General features: G+C 41.7%; 1 protein-coding gene across 1 annotated transcript in view; it reads right to left on the bottom strand.

Annotated features, from left to right (window-relative positions):
• Positions 1 to 1,255: 1,255 nt before the first annotated feature.
• MRPL9 (mitochondrial ribosomal protein L9) overlaps positions 1,256 to 14,947 on the bottom strand; it is a 341,838-nt gene continuing 328,146 nt past the window's right edge. Inside the window, exon 6 of the mRNA XM_044079205.1 lies at positions 1,256 to 2,620. Within this exon, the coding sequence (XP_043935140.1) occupies positions 2,480 to 2,620 (141 nt within the window). The 3' untranslated portion in view covers positions 1,256 to 2,479. The remainder of the gene's footprint in view (positions 2,621 to 14,947) is intronic.

Here is a 14,947-nt window from a genome sequence, read left to right as displayed (position 1 = left end):
CAGATTCTACTTTTTAAATCTCTGTTATATTAACATGTTACTCTTCTGTATTACTAACTTTCAAACCTACAATAATCTGAAATTTATATTTAGGATTATATTCTTTATATGGAAAAGAAAAGTATTTATTTCGTATCTTTACAGTTTGATAATATTTATATAATTCTAAATTCACTTTGTTCCAATATCACCACCCTGTGTTAATGTACGTACGTATGTGTGTGTGTGTATGTATGTGTATGTATATATATATATATATATATATATATATATATATATACACACACACATATATATATATATATATATATATATGTATAGGAGCGCTACAGAATTCTGAAAGCCCAAAATCTTGAAAGTTCAAAATCCTGAACACACACATGAAACCAACACTTACTATATTCCAGCACAAGTACATACAGAAACAAATAAAACACAAAGTATATTACTGTTCCCAAAGTATAAGCAGGAGGGCAAGCACCCCTTGCTACTTAAATATATCAACTCCAAGGTTGCACTTAATGTTGCCCCCACCCCCGCATATAATTGAAGGGCAATAGGTTTCTGTATGTACTTGTTCTGGAATATAGTATATAGTGTTGGTATCCTGTGTGTTTTCAGGATTTTGAACTTTCAGGAGTTTGGTCTTAGGATTTTGGGCTTTCAGGATTCTGTAGCACTCCTATATGTATGTGTGTGTGTGTGTGTGTGTGTGTGTGTGTATATATATATATATATATATATATATATATATATATATATATATATATTACACACACACACATATATATATATATATATATATATATACACACACACACACGTTTTAACTTTGTATTTTTTCTGTGGAATAATTTAATATTTGTGGTGCTCTTCTGCCCGGGCCTCCACTGAAAATGGCTTTCGGATCCAGTGGACTTTCCTAATAACAAATGTCAATAAATAAATAAATAATGCTTCCTCTGAAAGTAATATCACTTCTTATACAGATAAGCACACAGCTTGTGGGGCTCTAATAGATAGCACATAACTGATTGATAGACTTGCAGAGGACAAGCAAAGTGAATTCAGTACCCTACAAGCAACCGGCACTGACGTGCACGTTTTGCAGTCTTGAAAACAGAGTTAAGGACCAAGAAAAAAAAAAAATACATTATCCATGTACCAATTTATGCAAGTATTCTGGTTTCTTATGGTGAGTAAGCTGTTGCTATATCTCCAATTTTCAACAGAAATCAACAACGATATGCATATCTCATTCCAGTTTTAATTTATAAAACTTTATTCAAGCAACAGACCTGTAGCAATGTCTATATTGTTAATTTAACAAGAAAAATAGCGATTTATGCAAAGGAGCACATTAACTCTAACCAGTTCACTCAGCCCTGGCATGGTCAATAAGCACAGGTACTTCTATTGGTGTATTTCACGCTGTGAGTCGGCACAAGTCAGTAACACAGCAAGGGAAAGTAAAGACAATTTAAATATCTTACCAAAGTTATATTAGACTGCCTGCCGAGCAACATCCCAGAAATTGAACACAACTATGAAGTATTAGTATTAGGCCATTTATTAAGAAATGCGATAAGCAAAAGATTAAAAGCAATGACTGAACTATAACGACCCGATTACAGGAATGATCTTAACTTCAAATCATAACCCCCACCCCCCACAAAAAAAAAAGAAGAAGCTTTGTGCTGACCAACTGGCATACATTATGCAGCCCTAACTCATCTTGAACAGATGAGGAGATAAATTTTCAATGTCATTCCTGTTTTATAACGCATTCAACTAAGGCAGTTCTTAATGTAATTTTGGCTGCTTAGAATACAGACACCTGAAAAGTCTGACAACTATATCCTGCAGGAGTTCTTTCCAGCAAATTAGAAAATTAAAACCAACAAGATAGCATGAATGGCAATACAGGTCTAAACAGATTTAGTGCGACCTGCTAACAATAACTTCAATGAATGCCACTACTCTGAATCCATACAGCTGAAAAACATTTTCAGCAATAAACACTTTTTTTTTGCTGAGAGACAAGCCCCCGCATACCCAGATATCCATTCACAGTAACAGCGCTCACACATGCAGCAGTTATACAATCAACTAGCTCCCATCTAGACAGATAGCTGCTGACACTGTTACTACTGTGATTCTACAACTGCAAGTAAAAAATTCCACTATATTTTACAATGATGTTACAACAAATAGTTCTACAGGATACAGTTACTACCTCCAGCCTCAGTAATCACTGCAATTTCTCTGAGTTGCATTCGTAAATGCATCTTTAATACATCTTCTCCTTCCCTTTCTTGCATTTAGAAGTTTTTGAGGAATGAAAAACAAATCAGTCTTCAATTGGCAGATCTGTTTCAATGCTGTACAGATGACTTGAAACCAACTCCATTATATGCTGAAGTGAACTGCCATCTGACTTTTCAGTCCAAAAAAAATTACTCTGAAAAGATGTATACAGTTAAGACTCTGCAGGTTCTGTCTCTTTCTGATGAGAAAGTCTGTCCTTTTGCGCAGCCAACCAGTGTTTGTAGCGCATCTCTTTTCCACATTCAATCTTTATTACAGACACAGGGACTCTGACCGTGTCTATACCGTTTACCTAAAATGGAGAAAAATCATTATCAATATTGATTACCACAACAATTATAATCTAATTAATCTTCTCACTGGACTTGAACACAAAAATGTCATTCATTTCTCAATGCCAGTAATGCAGTGAAGACCAATTAACCACACCCTCTCAGATTTGCACCTGGGAGAGCTGCTCTTTTCACCCTACACTAGTTACATCTCTGCATCTATTTGCAAATCTCCCCTGGCTTCAACTCCCTTCCAAATCCTTAAAATTCAGACATACCTTTAAAAGGTATGTGAAATATCGACCCTGGAAGACAGACTCTATGATAGCATTTGACACTATGGAGTCGACCTTTACACCATCGGCGTAATATGTAGTATGCATTGGCTCGAGTACATGATGTTTCTTAGTGAGATCGCGGGACAGTGGCATCGGGAGATTTACCCTTTTCCACACTGTAGTGCAATCTCGGAGTTGGAATATATTAAGTGGCAGGGGGGTGTAGGGGGGCACAGCACCCCTGCACACACTCACACACACACATCTACATATGTGCATGTGTAAGCAATGTAACACATAGCTTTCCAGTCTAAAGTTCTTCATTCACAAGAAAGTTCAACTAAAAGGAAAAATGCAGTTTATACAGGAAGTTCAATCAGCAGTACTCAATCAGCTGCAGACTCAAATGCATTTTTCTCCAGTAAATATTCACAGTTTGCAGGCTTTACTCAGTTCAAGACAAATACATTATTTGTTTACAACTGGATGCATTATCTCCTTCACAACAGTTTCTGACAAAATAGATGGATAAAATAAATGAATAGTACTTTATAGAGAGACTACACAAGACAGAGCAAAACTCCAGATGGCTCTTATTACATTTCCTCTGAGGCAATAATAATCTAAATGACCTCTGCTCTAAAGGGCATCAGCTCTTTCCTCTTGCACGAACACTTTTTGGATTGCCTCCTTTACAGTACACATTCCTCCTTCAAGAGTCCTCTGACGGTCATTTTCAAACATAAAGGTCACAATTCCACTCACTATCAGGGCACTGGGTCTTAAATAGGCCTGTCTGCAGCTGCCCATTACTGAGTGTTACCTACCTGTACCAGGTACTACATGTGCACAGACAGACAGAAATGTAAAAAGTATTACAAATACTGACATTTGTTGGTGCTTGCAGGTGGGAGATGCAGTTTCTGCTCCACAGCTTTAGGGTATGGTGTTCATTTCTAACCTTTACTTACTGTATGTGCAGATCTACAAGTTCCCCTGGCAGTCTTCTCTAGTTTCTCTCCCCTCTCAAAAACATACTGGGTTGGAGATGATAAACCTGTCCATGTCTCACACACAGATGTTTAGGTTGTAGTTCATAATACATGCAACAGTATGTATTATTTTCAGTTAATGAAAAATAAATACTTTCAGTTTCAAAAAAATGGAAACATTAAAAGTAATACAAAGTTTGTAAATACATTACTAATCACAGTAATAAATTCACTTTACAACTGAAGGGAAAAAGACAGCAGCAGAGAGAAATTCTACAGAAATCCACAATCCTTATCTGGTGACAACTACAGATTGACATTACTGCAGTCTTTTATCCCACCACATTTCTATCAACAGAACAAAATAAAAAATGATACAAAACGATAAACCAAGCAATATTCAAGTGCAATTCCAAAGACCACAATGAAACAAATGATTTTAGCGCTTTCATTCACTGGATTTATTACGTGAACTTCATGTGAGTTTTTCCAATACATAATTGAGGTCCCATGCAGGTACTGGTGCTCTCCTTGGAGGTCTTATGTTTTTGGCCCCTCTGAGATACTGTCTTAGCAATGGATGTGAAAAAATTGGTGGTTCCGTATTGTAGTGAGCTGAAATGGCAGAGGCATGGATTTTAATTGATGAAAAGGATAGGCCTTTGTCCAGCATCTCAGTTAAGTATTGTAAAATCTGAGGAATATTTGGTACAAACGTGTCAATTCCTTGTGCCTGGTTCCAAGCACAGAATCTTCTCCATTTTTCTGCATAAGATTTTCTGGTACTGGGCCTCCTGGCCTCCAAAATAACATCCATCACTGCTTTAGAGAGAGGTGTGTTCTGAATGGCTACATTATCTGCCATGCTGCCAAATTTAGGGTCCTTAGTTGGCTGTGCAGGATCTGATTGTTTCGTTGGGTCAGTAAATGAGGAATTAGAGGCAATGTCCAGGCTGGGCCTTGAGACAAGCTCTTTAGGATTGGGTACCAGTGCTGGCGGGGCCAGTCTGGAGCAATCAGAATAATTTTTGGCTTCTCTTGTCTGACCTTTAGGAGTACCTTGGGGAGGAGAGGCAGAGGAGGAAAGGCATATACTGTTAGGGTTTTCCAGCTGAATGACAGAGCATCCATCCATGCTCGCTTGTGATAAGTCCTTGTGCAGAATCTCTGTAGTTGGCAGTTGTGAGGGGAGGCAAATAGATCTATGTCTGGGCATCCCCATTTCTGTATTATCACACTGAAGACTTGTGGATCCAGTTTCCACTCGTGGGGAACCGTGAGGTTTCTGCTTAGTTCATCTGCCAGCATATTTTTCTTTCCTGGCAGGAATTGTGCTTGCAGGTGTACTTGATAAGTCAATGCTGTGTCCCACAAAGTCATGGCTTGTGTGCAGAGGGGGTAGGAATGTGTGCCTCCCTGCTTGTTTATGTACCACATGACTGTAGTATTGTCCGTCCTTATCAGTAGTTGTCCTGGCTGGAGTAGATCCTTGAAAGCTGTCAGGGCATTCTGAACAGCTAGCATCTCTTTTTGATTGATATGAAGATGCCTTTGGCTTGTGGGCCATGTGCCCTGAATACATTTTCCTGCCATGTGGGCCCCCCAGGCATAATCTGATGCATCTGTTGTTACTGACTGCCTGGCTGTGGGTAGGATGAATGGCTGTCCCTTGTTGTGGTGATAGGCCTGTGCCCTCCATTGAAACTCCTGTTGCAGGCAAGGAATGAGGGTAATTAATGTTTCCAGGCTGTGACAATGTTGAGTCCAAACACTTTTTAGATACCATTGTAGTTTCCTCATATGCAGTCTGGCATATGGAATTAGCAGAATGCAGGATGCCATGAAGCCCAAAGCCTGCAGAATTTTTCTTTCAGATAACTGGGTCTTTGTTGCCAACATTTTGAAGTAAGAAGTCAGTTGCCTTTATTTGTCTGGCGTGAGATAAGCCATCTGGGCAGTTGTATTTAAGCTTGCACCCAGGAATATTATCGCTTGAGAGGGTACTAGTTTTGATTTATTTTCGTTTACTGTGTACTCTAGGCAAATTAGTAATCTTTTTACAAATGCCAGATGCTTTAGTAGGATGTCCTTGTTCTCTGCTTGAATAAGGCAATCATCCAAGTAAGGATATATTTCAATTCCTCTTTGTCTGCAAAATGCAATTACTGGTGCCAGGCGTTTTGTGAAGACCCTGGGTGCAGTAGATAAGCAAAAGGCCAGTGCAGAGAATTGGTAGTGCATTGAGCCAGCTATGAATCTAAGGTATCTTCTGCAAGATTGTCTGACTGGAATATGCAGGTAAGCCTCTTTTAGGTCCAAAGTTACCAACTAAGCCTTCTTGTCCAGCATGGGCAGAAGCTGTTGCAGTCTCAACATTTTGAATTTTGGAACGTCCAGAAATGTATTTAGAATAGACATGTCCAGTATTGGTCTCCAGGCTTTGTCTTTTCTGGGTACCAAGAAAAGTCTTGAGTAAAATCCTTGTCCCTGCTCTTGCTGTGGTACTTGCTGAATGGCCCTCATGTCCATGAGGGATGAAACTTGTTTTTGTGCCTCTGCCCATTGATTGTGTGGCAGGTCTGGCATACCTTTTGCCCCTGGCAGGGTGTGAAAGTGGAACCTGTAACCCTGGGACACTATATTCAGGACCCATTTGTCCTGGGTGATCATGTGCCAATTTTGAAAAAAAAGTGCTAGTTTTCCCCCTAAGGGGGCTGCCAAAAGAAAAGTGCTTGGTGCTGGCAGAGGAAAGTCATTGGGACGGTTTCCTGTATGGCTGTGATTTGTCTTCTCCGCTTTTGGAGGTAGAAGCACCCCACTGTTTAGGCCTGTATGAGCCCTGGGGCTGAGCTCTGCCTCTGGGGCATCTGTATCTGCCTCTTTGTGGCCTGTCTGACACTGGAAAGGACCAATTCTTTGTAGGCCAGTTCCTGCTAAATCTGGGTGGCTGTACCGGTAAGAAATCCTTTACTGTATTTAGAACACATCTAGAGCCTGTTTACTGCATTTCCTGTGTTGCACTTATTTTAAAATCGTTTTTTTCTTAAAACTTGCATTTTACCTGTCTCTGGCCTAGCACTCAAGTGTGGGGTCATTTATTGCACTGTTCTAACTTGTTGCTACTTGTGTATCTCTGCTGTCTTTAAGTAAAACAAAAAAATCTTGCTTTTTTCCAACTTTCTGAAATTTAAAAAAAAGTTCAGTTACAGATTTGCTGTTCTGAACTGTTTGTAAGTTTCTTGGAGGCCATTGCTTGCTTGGGCTAAAGGGAAGTCTCTGTGTTCATCAGTGGCAGTGGTAAACACTGAACAGCCTGCCTGCCCCTGTGGGAGTGGTTACTGCCTAGAAACTGTACTTTTATTGGCCATTTTGGGTCAATTCCAAACTCCTTGATCCCCCTCTCTTAAAACCCTCTTTTGAGCGTTTTTGCGCATAGCACAGCATCGGGCAGCGCCGCTTAATCAGGTTTAAAGTATTCCCGGCTCCACAAAGTCTGCTCTTCACTTTTTCCCTTAGAACTGTTCCAAATCTCAAAGCAAGCACTCTATTTTCCTTCTAAAACCCAGCAGTAGCTAGGATAAGTGTCTTATAAGTAAGCACTAATAAACTAAAGCACTACACCCTCTTATACTCCCTTTAAGTACTTGGCTCCCTATTGGTCCTTTTTGATCAAGTCAAAAAGTAATTCCTTATACTATTCTGTCGTGTCCAAAAGTCAGTTTCAGGCTTACTCTCCAGTCCAGCTGGTGAATATGGGAATCTTGAGGCAATGTTACAACTGCCTTATGTACACAGACCACCCTCTCCTCTTCCCAACAAGCTCAAATATATGTGAGAGATGCAACTATATAGCCAAACTGGAGGCTGAGCTCTCTCAACGTAGTACTGGCATGGTCAGTCTGGAGGAGAAGGTAATCACACACACCACAAATCCAGTCTTACATAGACCTATCGGCAACAGCAAACCAAACACAAACACACAAAAACATACTCGGAGGCTCTAAATAAAAATCTGCCCAAGCAACAGAGACCTCCAAAGCAGACATCCAAGCAACTGCTACCCCACAACAATACCCACGTATCACATAGTTCACAAAGTCAGTGTGTCACAGAGTCACAGCCCTTAAGGCTAAACAACACACCTAATACACTTGTAATAGGTGACTCTATTGTCAGACACACTGACGTCCCTCTCACCAGGCTGAACAAGGAGAAGGTCACTGTAAGCTGCCTGTCGGGTGCCAGGATCAGCCACATAACACAAGCACTCAGGTCACTCCAAAGCAATTACAAATATGACTCCATCATTGTCCACGCTGGTGTGAATGACCTGAGACGTACCTCCCTGGATTACATGAAGAGAGACATAGAGGAGCTCTCTGATCATGTGGCCCAGGCCAGTATGACCCTGACCTTGAGTAGCATCTTACCCTCACCAAGAATGATACCACAGTATAAAGACAAAATGATCAATTTCAACAATTGGCTAAAGTATTGGTGTCACTCAAAGGGGATCCAGTGTCTGTCACCCTGGGATGACATGCTTGACAAGCCACGTTGCTTCGCTAGGGATGGCTTGCACCTATCACCCCTGGGTTTTCGAATAATGGCGAAGGCTCTTGCCACCCCCATAGTGCCTTTATAGGCAAGGCTCAAAAGACAAACCCACCTCCTTAGACAACACAAGGAAAAAGAAACTAAGGGTAATGCTGCTCAATGCCAGAAGTCTAAACCTCAAGATGCATGCACTCGAGGCTCTCCTCAGTATGGAGAATATCGATATCTGTGCAGTAACAGAAACCTGGTTCAAGGCTCCCGAGAGCACCCCAGCACTACCAGGCTATACCTCATACCATGCTTTTCGGCCCCAAAACTCGGACCGAACCACAAGAGGAGGGGGAGTATCCATATTCATCAAAGATACCCATACCTCCAGGCTAGTGGCACTGCACAAAGCATCTGAGACCATCCATGTGCAACTAACAGTGGGCAAAACTGCCTTCCATTTTGGAGCCTGCTGCAGACCACCCTCCCAAACTCAGGAACCCCACTTGGCTTTCCTGAAGACACTGGAGAATATGAAGGTCTCTCCAAACACCATTATATTGGGTGACTTTAACTACCCAAACATAGACTGGGAGCACTACTCAAGCCCCAACACCCTAGCCCAACGGTTCCTAGAATTTATAAACTCAAATGCTATGGAACAACTGGTCACCACTCCCACAAGAGGGGAAAACATATTGGACCTGATCATCACCAACATGGGGACTCTATGTTCCATACCAGAGGTATACCCCTCATTGGGAAGATCTGACCATAAATTAATCACTATGGACATCCATATCCCGTCCCCACCCCAGCAAAGGAAACCATGGTCAAAAACTTCTCAAAAGCAAACTTCCCACTTCTCAAAACCGAGGTGGAATCCTTCAAAGCCCCAGGGCCAGTGGAAAATATGGCCCAAACCGCAGAATCCTTTACAAACGCATTCTATGGATACCTACAGGAATGCATGGTTCGTGCTATCCCAAATAAAACCAAGACACACTCCTCCAAAGGCAGGAGACCTGTCTGGTGGACCCCAGCCATAAATAAGCTGTACAACAGAAGGAGGAAGCTACTACATGATAGAGCAAAATCCCTGAATGGGAAGGCCACTCTGATCAGTACTAGCAAGAAACTACAATCCCTCATAAAATCATGTAAGGCTAGCTTCGAAAGTAAAATTGCACAAGACGCTAAAGATAATCACAAGGCTTTCTTTAGTTATGTCAGAAACCTGGGTGGAAACTCCCAGATATGCTCTGAGTTAGTGCAAAATGACAAAAAATACACTGAACCCACAGACATTGCCAACATCCTGGCAGACAGGTTCAGTGCAAACCCCCCCCCCCCCCAAAATGAGCAAATGACTATCCCAACAGAGTGTAGCCTCCCTGACATCACAGATGCACAGGTGAGAGCTGCCCTCTCCAAAGCAAAAAACACAGCATCAATGGGACTGCGTTTTACATGAGCTCCAAGAAGAACTGAACCCTCACTTAAAATCACTGTTCAATCTCAGCCTTGCAACAGGATATGTACCCAAAGAATGGCATACTGCAACAGTGGTCCCACTCCATAAAGGTGGTGCCACAGCGGACCCTGGAAACTATCGCCCTATAAGTCTAACTAGCCTGGTCTGCAAAGCTATGGAGCGTATCATCATGGAATTCATAAACAAAGACATTGGGAACCTCCAAACACCGGATCCTACCCAATTCGGCTTTGTTAAGGGCAGATCTTGCCTCTTGAACCTGGTCAATTTCTTTGAAACAGTCACCAAGGCCATAGACGAAGGGAAGGTAGTCCATACAGCCTACCTTGACCTTGCAAAAGCCTTGGACACAATACCCCACTCGGGCATCATAAATAAGCTCACCAGCTTAAATATCAACCCCTATGTCACAAGATGGGTTCCAAACTGGCTTAGGGATAGAACCCACATGGTCAGAATTGCAGGTGCCATGTCAGACTCTAAACCAGTTACAAGTGGCATCCCACAAGGCTCAGTCCTGGGACCTCTCTTGTTTGGTATATATTTCTCTGAGGTACAGGCTAACACAGGAAGACTATGGCTGACAAAGTTTGCAGATGACTGCAAATTGGGGGCCATAATCGACTCGCCGGCTGACACAAGCATCCTCCAAAAAGGTCTCACAGAGACGGATAACTGGTGCCAGAGCCATGGCCTAAAGCTAAATGTCAAAAAGTGCATAGTCAACCCCTTTGGGAAAAACAAAGTGCCCACAAATTACCACATAGGTGGTAATCCATTAAATACGGAAGAAGTAATTGGGGATTTGGGGACCCAAGTAGATTGCAATCTCTCCTTTGACAATCACATTGCCAAAGTGGTTAGAAAGACATTCTATATAGCCCACCTTATCATGAAGGGGTTCACATCTAGATCAAGAGAGGTCATTGTGCCCCTCTACTCATCAGGCCCATAATTGAATACAATGCCCCATTTGGGATATACCTTACCGGACACCTGCTACAACTAGAAAGACCCCAAAAGTACCTCACCAAGAGGATCAAGGGACTCAAACAGATGTCCTACGCAGTTAGGCTAAAGAAACTCCAGCTCTACTCAGTTGCCTACCGCCTACTCAAAGGCGATCTGTGCCTGACATATAAAGCCATGTCCAACCCAGAATTAATGGACATGCTCCACCTCAAGAAATCCAAATCCATGAGAACTACACGCTCCAGTGACTTAAACCTCAGCACAGAAATAAATAGAATATGCTGGAGGGACAGATTCATATCCCAGAGGCTCCCCTCACTCTGGAACAAAATCCCAATCTAAGTCAGACAGAGCCCCTCAATGACCCTCTTCAAGAAGAATCTTGACGTTTGGATGGGAGATCATAAATTTACCCCTGGGATCTCTTCTGTGTCACTGCTAGACAGAGGCACGGTAAACTAACCTTAAATGGGCTATCTTCTGTGACCTACTATACAGAGGCACAGTCAACTAATCTAAGAAGGGTGGCGAAAGCCAAACACACGCTGGCTAGGCTTGTAAATGCCCTAGGGCAGATAGCCTAGTATCAACCTATGAACCTATGTTTGTATAGATTTCGCTTTGTCCTCCATTTTCTTCAACACCTCCTCTGCTTTAACACCAAATAAGGTATCATCAGGCAGATTCTGTTCCTTTAACCAAGCATGCCTCCTAATGACAGAACCCGTAACTGCAGCCCTACAAGAGGCCTCCAGAGAATCAAAACCACATTGCAATGTATGCTTTCCCACTTGTTCAGTTGCATGCAATAAATCCTGCATTTCCTTATTTTCGGCACAATCAGAACTTGACATTTTCTGTTTTAGCAGTGACATTAAGTATTGCTGATATTTAAGCATGTGAAACTGACAATTTAAAGCCCTCACAGCCAAAGTAGCAGAAGTGTAAACCTTTTTTCCCCATCTGTCTAGTGCCCTTGAATCTTTATCAGAGGGGATAGGGTTTTTTGCAGTAGAAGCCTTGACCCCTTTGAGACCCTGAGAAATAGTTTCTGGGTCAGCAGCAGGGTTTTTATAAAGAAATTTATGTGAATCTGGAACCCTGTAGTATCTGTCTGGTTTAACAGGGGCAGGAGGTAAATAGTCAGGAGAAAGTCCGGATTCTGAAAATACATCATCTACAATGTCTAACACAGAAGGAATAGCCAGAGGCCTGTGCTGGGGTAGTAAAAGAAAATCTTCTAGCCTTTTCTTAGATTCTGAGTAGTCCTGGCTCTCCCAGTGGAAGTGCTCCCTCATGGTATGCATGGTTTCCCCAAAAGAATAATCCTCAGGCGGTGAGGCTGAAGGGATAGATTCTTCAGCATCAGAATCCTCATAAGGAGGAAGAGAGTATTCCTGTTCAGAAGAGGAGTCAGAGGAAATGGAAACCTGATCTGAAGATTCATATTCTGTCTCTTGCCTAGGCCTCTTGTCAGGAGGGGGATGGGAACCCCTGATCAAGGTAATTAGGTCTTCGGCCATTTTGAGCATCTGTTTTTTAGGCATGGAAGTCTATCCAGGAGAATGCTGTACTTATTTATTTGTCTTTAGAACTGCTTTAGTCTTTGCTTTGGAAGCTGAAGTAGGCTTTACATATAACTGTGTAGGCCTGAAAACACCCTCAGAAGCCGATGCCTGCTCAGCGGCTCTGGACCCATCTGAGGGAATAGTTTCTGAGTGTCCAATACCTTGAGTATCCAGAGGCCTAGCTGGCGCCATGTGGGAGTCGTTAGCGGCCTGTGGCTCAGAGGTAGCGGGCGCTCACTGAGAACTGGCGACTGGCTTAGCGGAAGCCTCTTCGTCGGTTTTGGACCTCGGATGCCTGTCCTTTTCTTTTTCCTTGCACTTTTTATAAACTCCGGTCATCAGCTGTTCCGACGGCATTATGCAATTGAATCTTCGGCCAAAGTAATGAAAGGCAAAATCGTACCGACGCTTAATAGTGCATTGGTTAAATCTAGCACAAAACCAACAGCTAGCAACGTTGTGATTAGGGCCTAGGCAAGGAATACTGTAAGAATGAAAATCCTCATGAAGTATTTGCTTCCCAGAAGAAATACAATTATTAACTTTTTCTGACATCGGACTGGAGCAAGAAAAAAGTTTCCCCAACGGGGTACTTAGCTTTAATGAAGACTTCGGATCTAAAATTCGTCTTTGAAAATCTCAGGAGTCGGCCGACCAGCACTTGCGTACTGCATTTGCTTCGGGCACCGCACGGCAAGAAAGACTGAAGAAAATGGCATCGGCTGCATCTTTTATACCTCTGGGGCACTGACGTCAGGGAAGAAGCGACAGCAACCGACGCCGGACCTAGACTTTGGAATTCAGACAGATTGCGGGTAGCCTGCCAGCAGGATAACCCAAGTGTAATGACTGCAACAGTGAAACACGATGAACATCACTTGTTCCCATAATAAATGTCCAAGCTCTTTTTAAAAATATCTAAACTAATACTTGCTTTAATGTAATTTGGCAGTCTGTTCAAAGCATCAGCTACTCTGTTAGAGAACCAATTAGTACACTTCTCATTCCTATAGAATCTTCTACATAGGTTATCTGACTATGCTCTAGTACTTTTTGATAACCCCAAACATTCCCAGAGGTTTTTGTCCCTAAATGCCCTATATACCTGAACAAGATCTCCTCTTAAATATCTGTAAGAGACACTGTACAAGTTCAGATATTTTAGTCTTTCATAACAACTTACATTTTCACATCCATGGATGCCCTTAGTATATTTCTGCTGTACTCTTTCCAGTTTATTCATGCTTGTTTTCCTATAGGGTTTCCATATTGTTATTCCATACTCAAGTTTGGGTCTAATGTAACAAACAATGACTTAATTATGTTTGAGTTCCTAGACTTTATAAATCTTTTTGTATAACCTATAGTTCTATAACTATCATTTGCCAATTGGTTGATATGATTAGAAAAACTCATAGCTGAATCTACCCATATACCCAGGTCCTTAAACGAGTCTACAGTTTCAATCACTGTGTGCTGTATTAAATATTCACCTATCAGTTTATGTCTCCTAAATCTCATATGCTTAGTTTTTGATGTATTTATCAACATACTACTCTCCTGTGGCCAAATGGTCAATTTAGTCAAATTATTTTGCAGACATGCCTTACCTGTAACACTTGTAATCAGTTTACCCAATTTCAGGTTGTCAGCATATAGACTGTAGAACACCTCAGATGAAAAAGTACGGTCTGAAAGACACAATCTAAACAAATAAAGGCCTAGTACAGAGCCCTGTGAGCCACCTTGACTGTAACCAAGGATTTCACCTGTCCAGTTGGTGTGTGATACTTGCCATGTCCTATTTGTAAGCCATGCAGCTATCATCTTATCAATAGTACAACAATATCTAGTTGTACTAATTTATTGATCAGTGCTTTGTGCATGACCCTGTCAAATGCTGAAGTTATATCTAGATAAATCACATCACAGCACAATTTTTCATTCACAGCTATTATATTGTTATAGAACATCATGTTACAGGTGGTACTATATCTATTTTCAACATATGCATATTGATATATGGTTTCAAGTCCCAACCTATCCAGTTCTGACAATAACTTATCCAGTATTACCTTCTCCATTATTTTTCCACAACATGAAAGTAGACTCAAGGGTCTATATGATTCTGGGTTTGTCCTACTCCCCTTTCCCTTACAGACAGGTTTAATAAGTGCATGTCTCTAATCTTGAGGAATCTCCCCATATTTATGGAACAATCACCCCAGGCCAACTATGAAGCATCTGTAAACAGCTCCTGAGTGGGGAGAAGGTACTTGGAAGGGAAGTCTTGGATTTAGAAATATCTGAATAATCCACCACAGAAATTCCTTTCTTTGGCAAGGTGACAGCGGAATTTAGAAGTCCACAGAAAGAATGCTGCAGCCAAACTGTCTTATGATACCACTGGGACTTCCTTATCTGGAGTCTGGAAAAGGAAACCACGGGAATAATGGATGCCATAAACACCAGGGTTTTTAGTAGTTTTCTTGCTGAG

The sequence above is a fragment of the Protopterus annectens genome, chromosome 8.part0 (assembly GCF_019279795.1).
Source record: "Protopterus annectens isolate FY-2018-M chromosome 8.part0, PAN1.0, whole genome shotgun sequence".
In the NCBI taxonomy this organism is placed as follows: Eukaryota; Metazoa; Chordata; order Ceratodontiformes; family Protopteridae; genus Protopterus; species Protopterus annectens.
The sequence above is the reverse complement of the archived record's forward strand: the minus strand, read 5'-3'. Positions and strand labels throughout refer to the sequence as shown.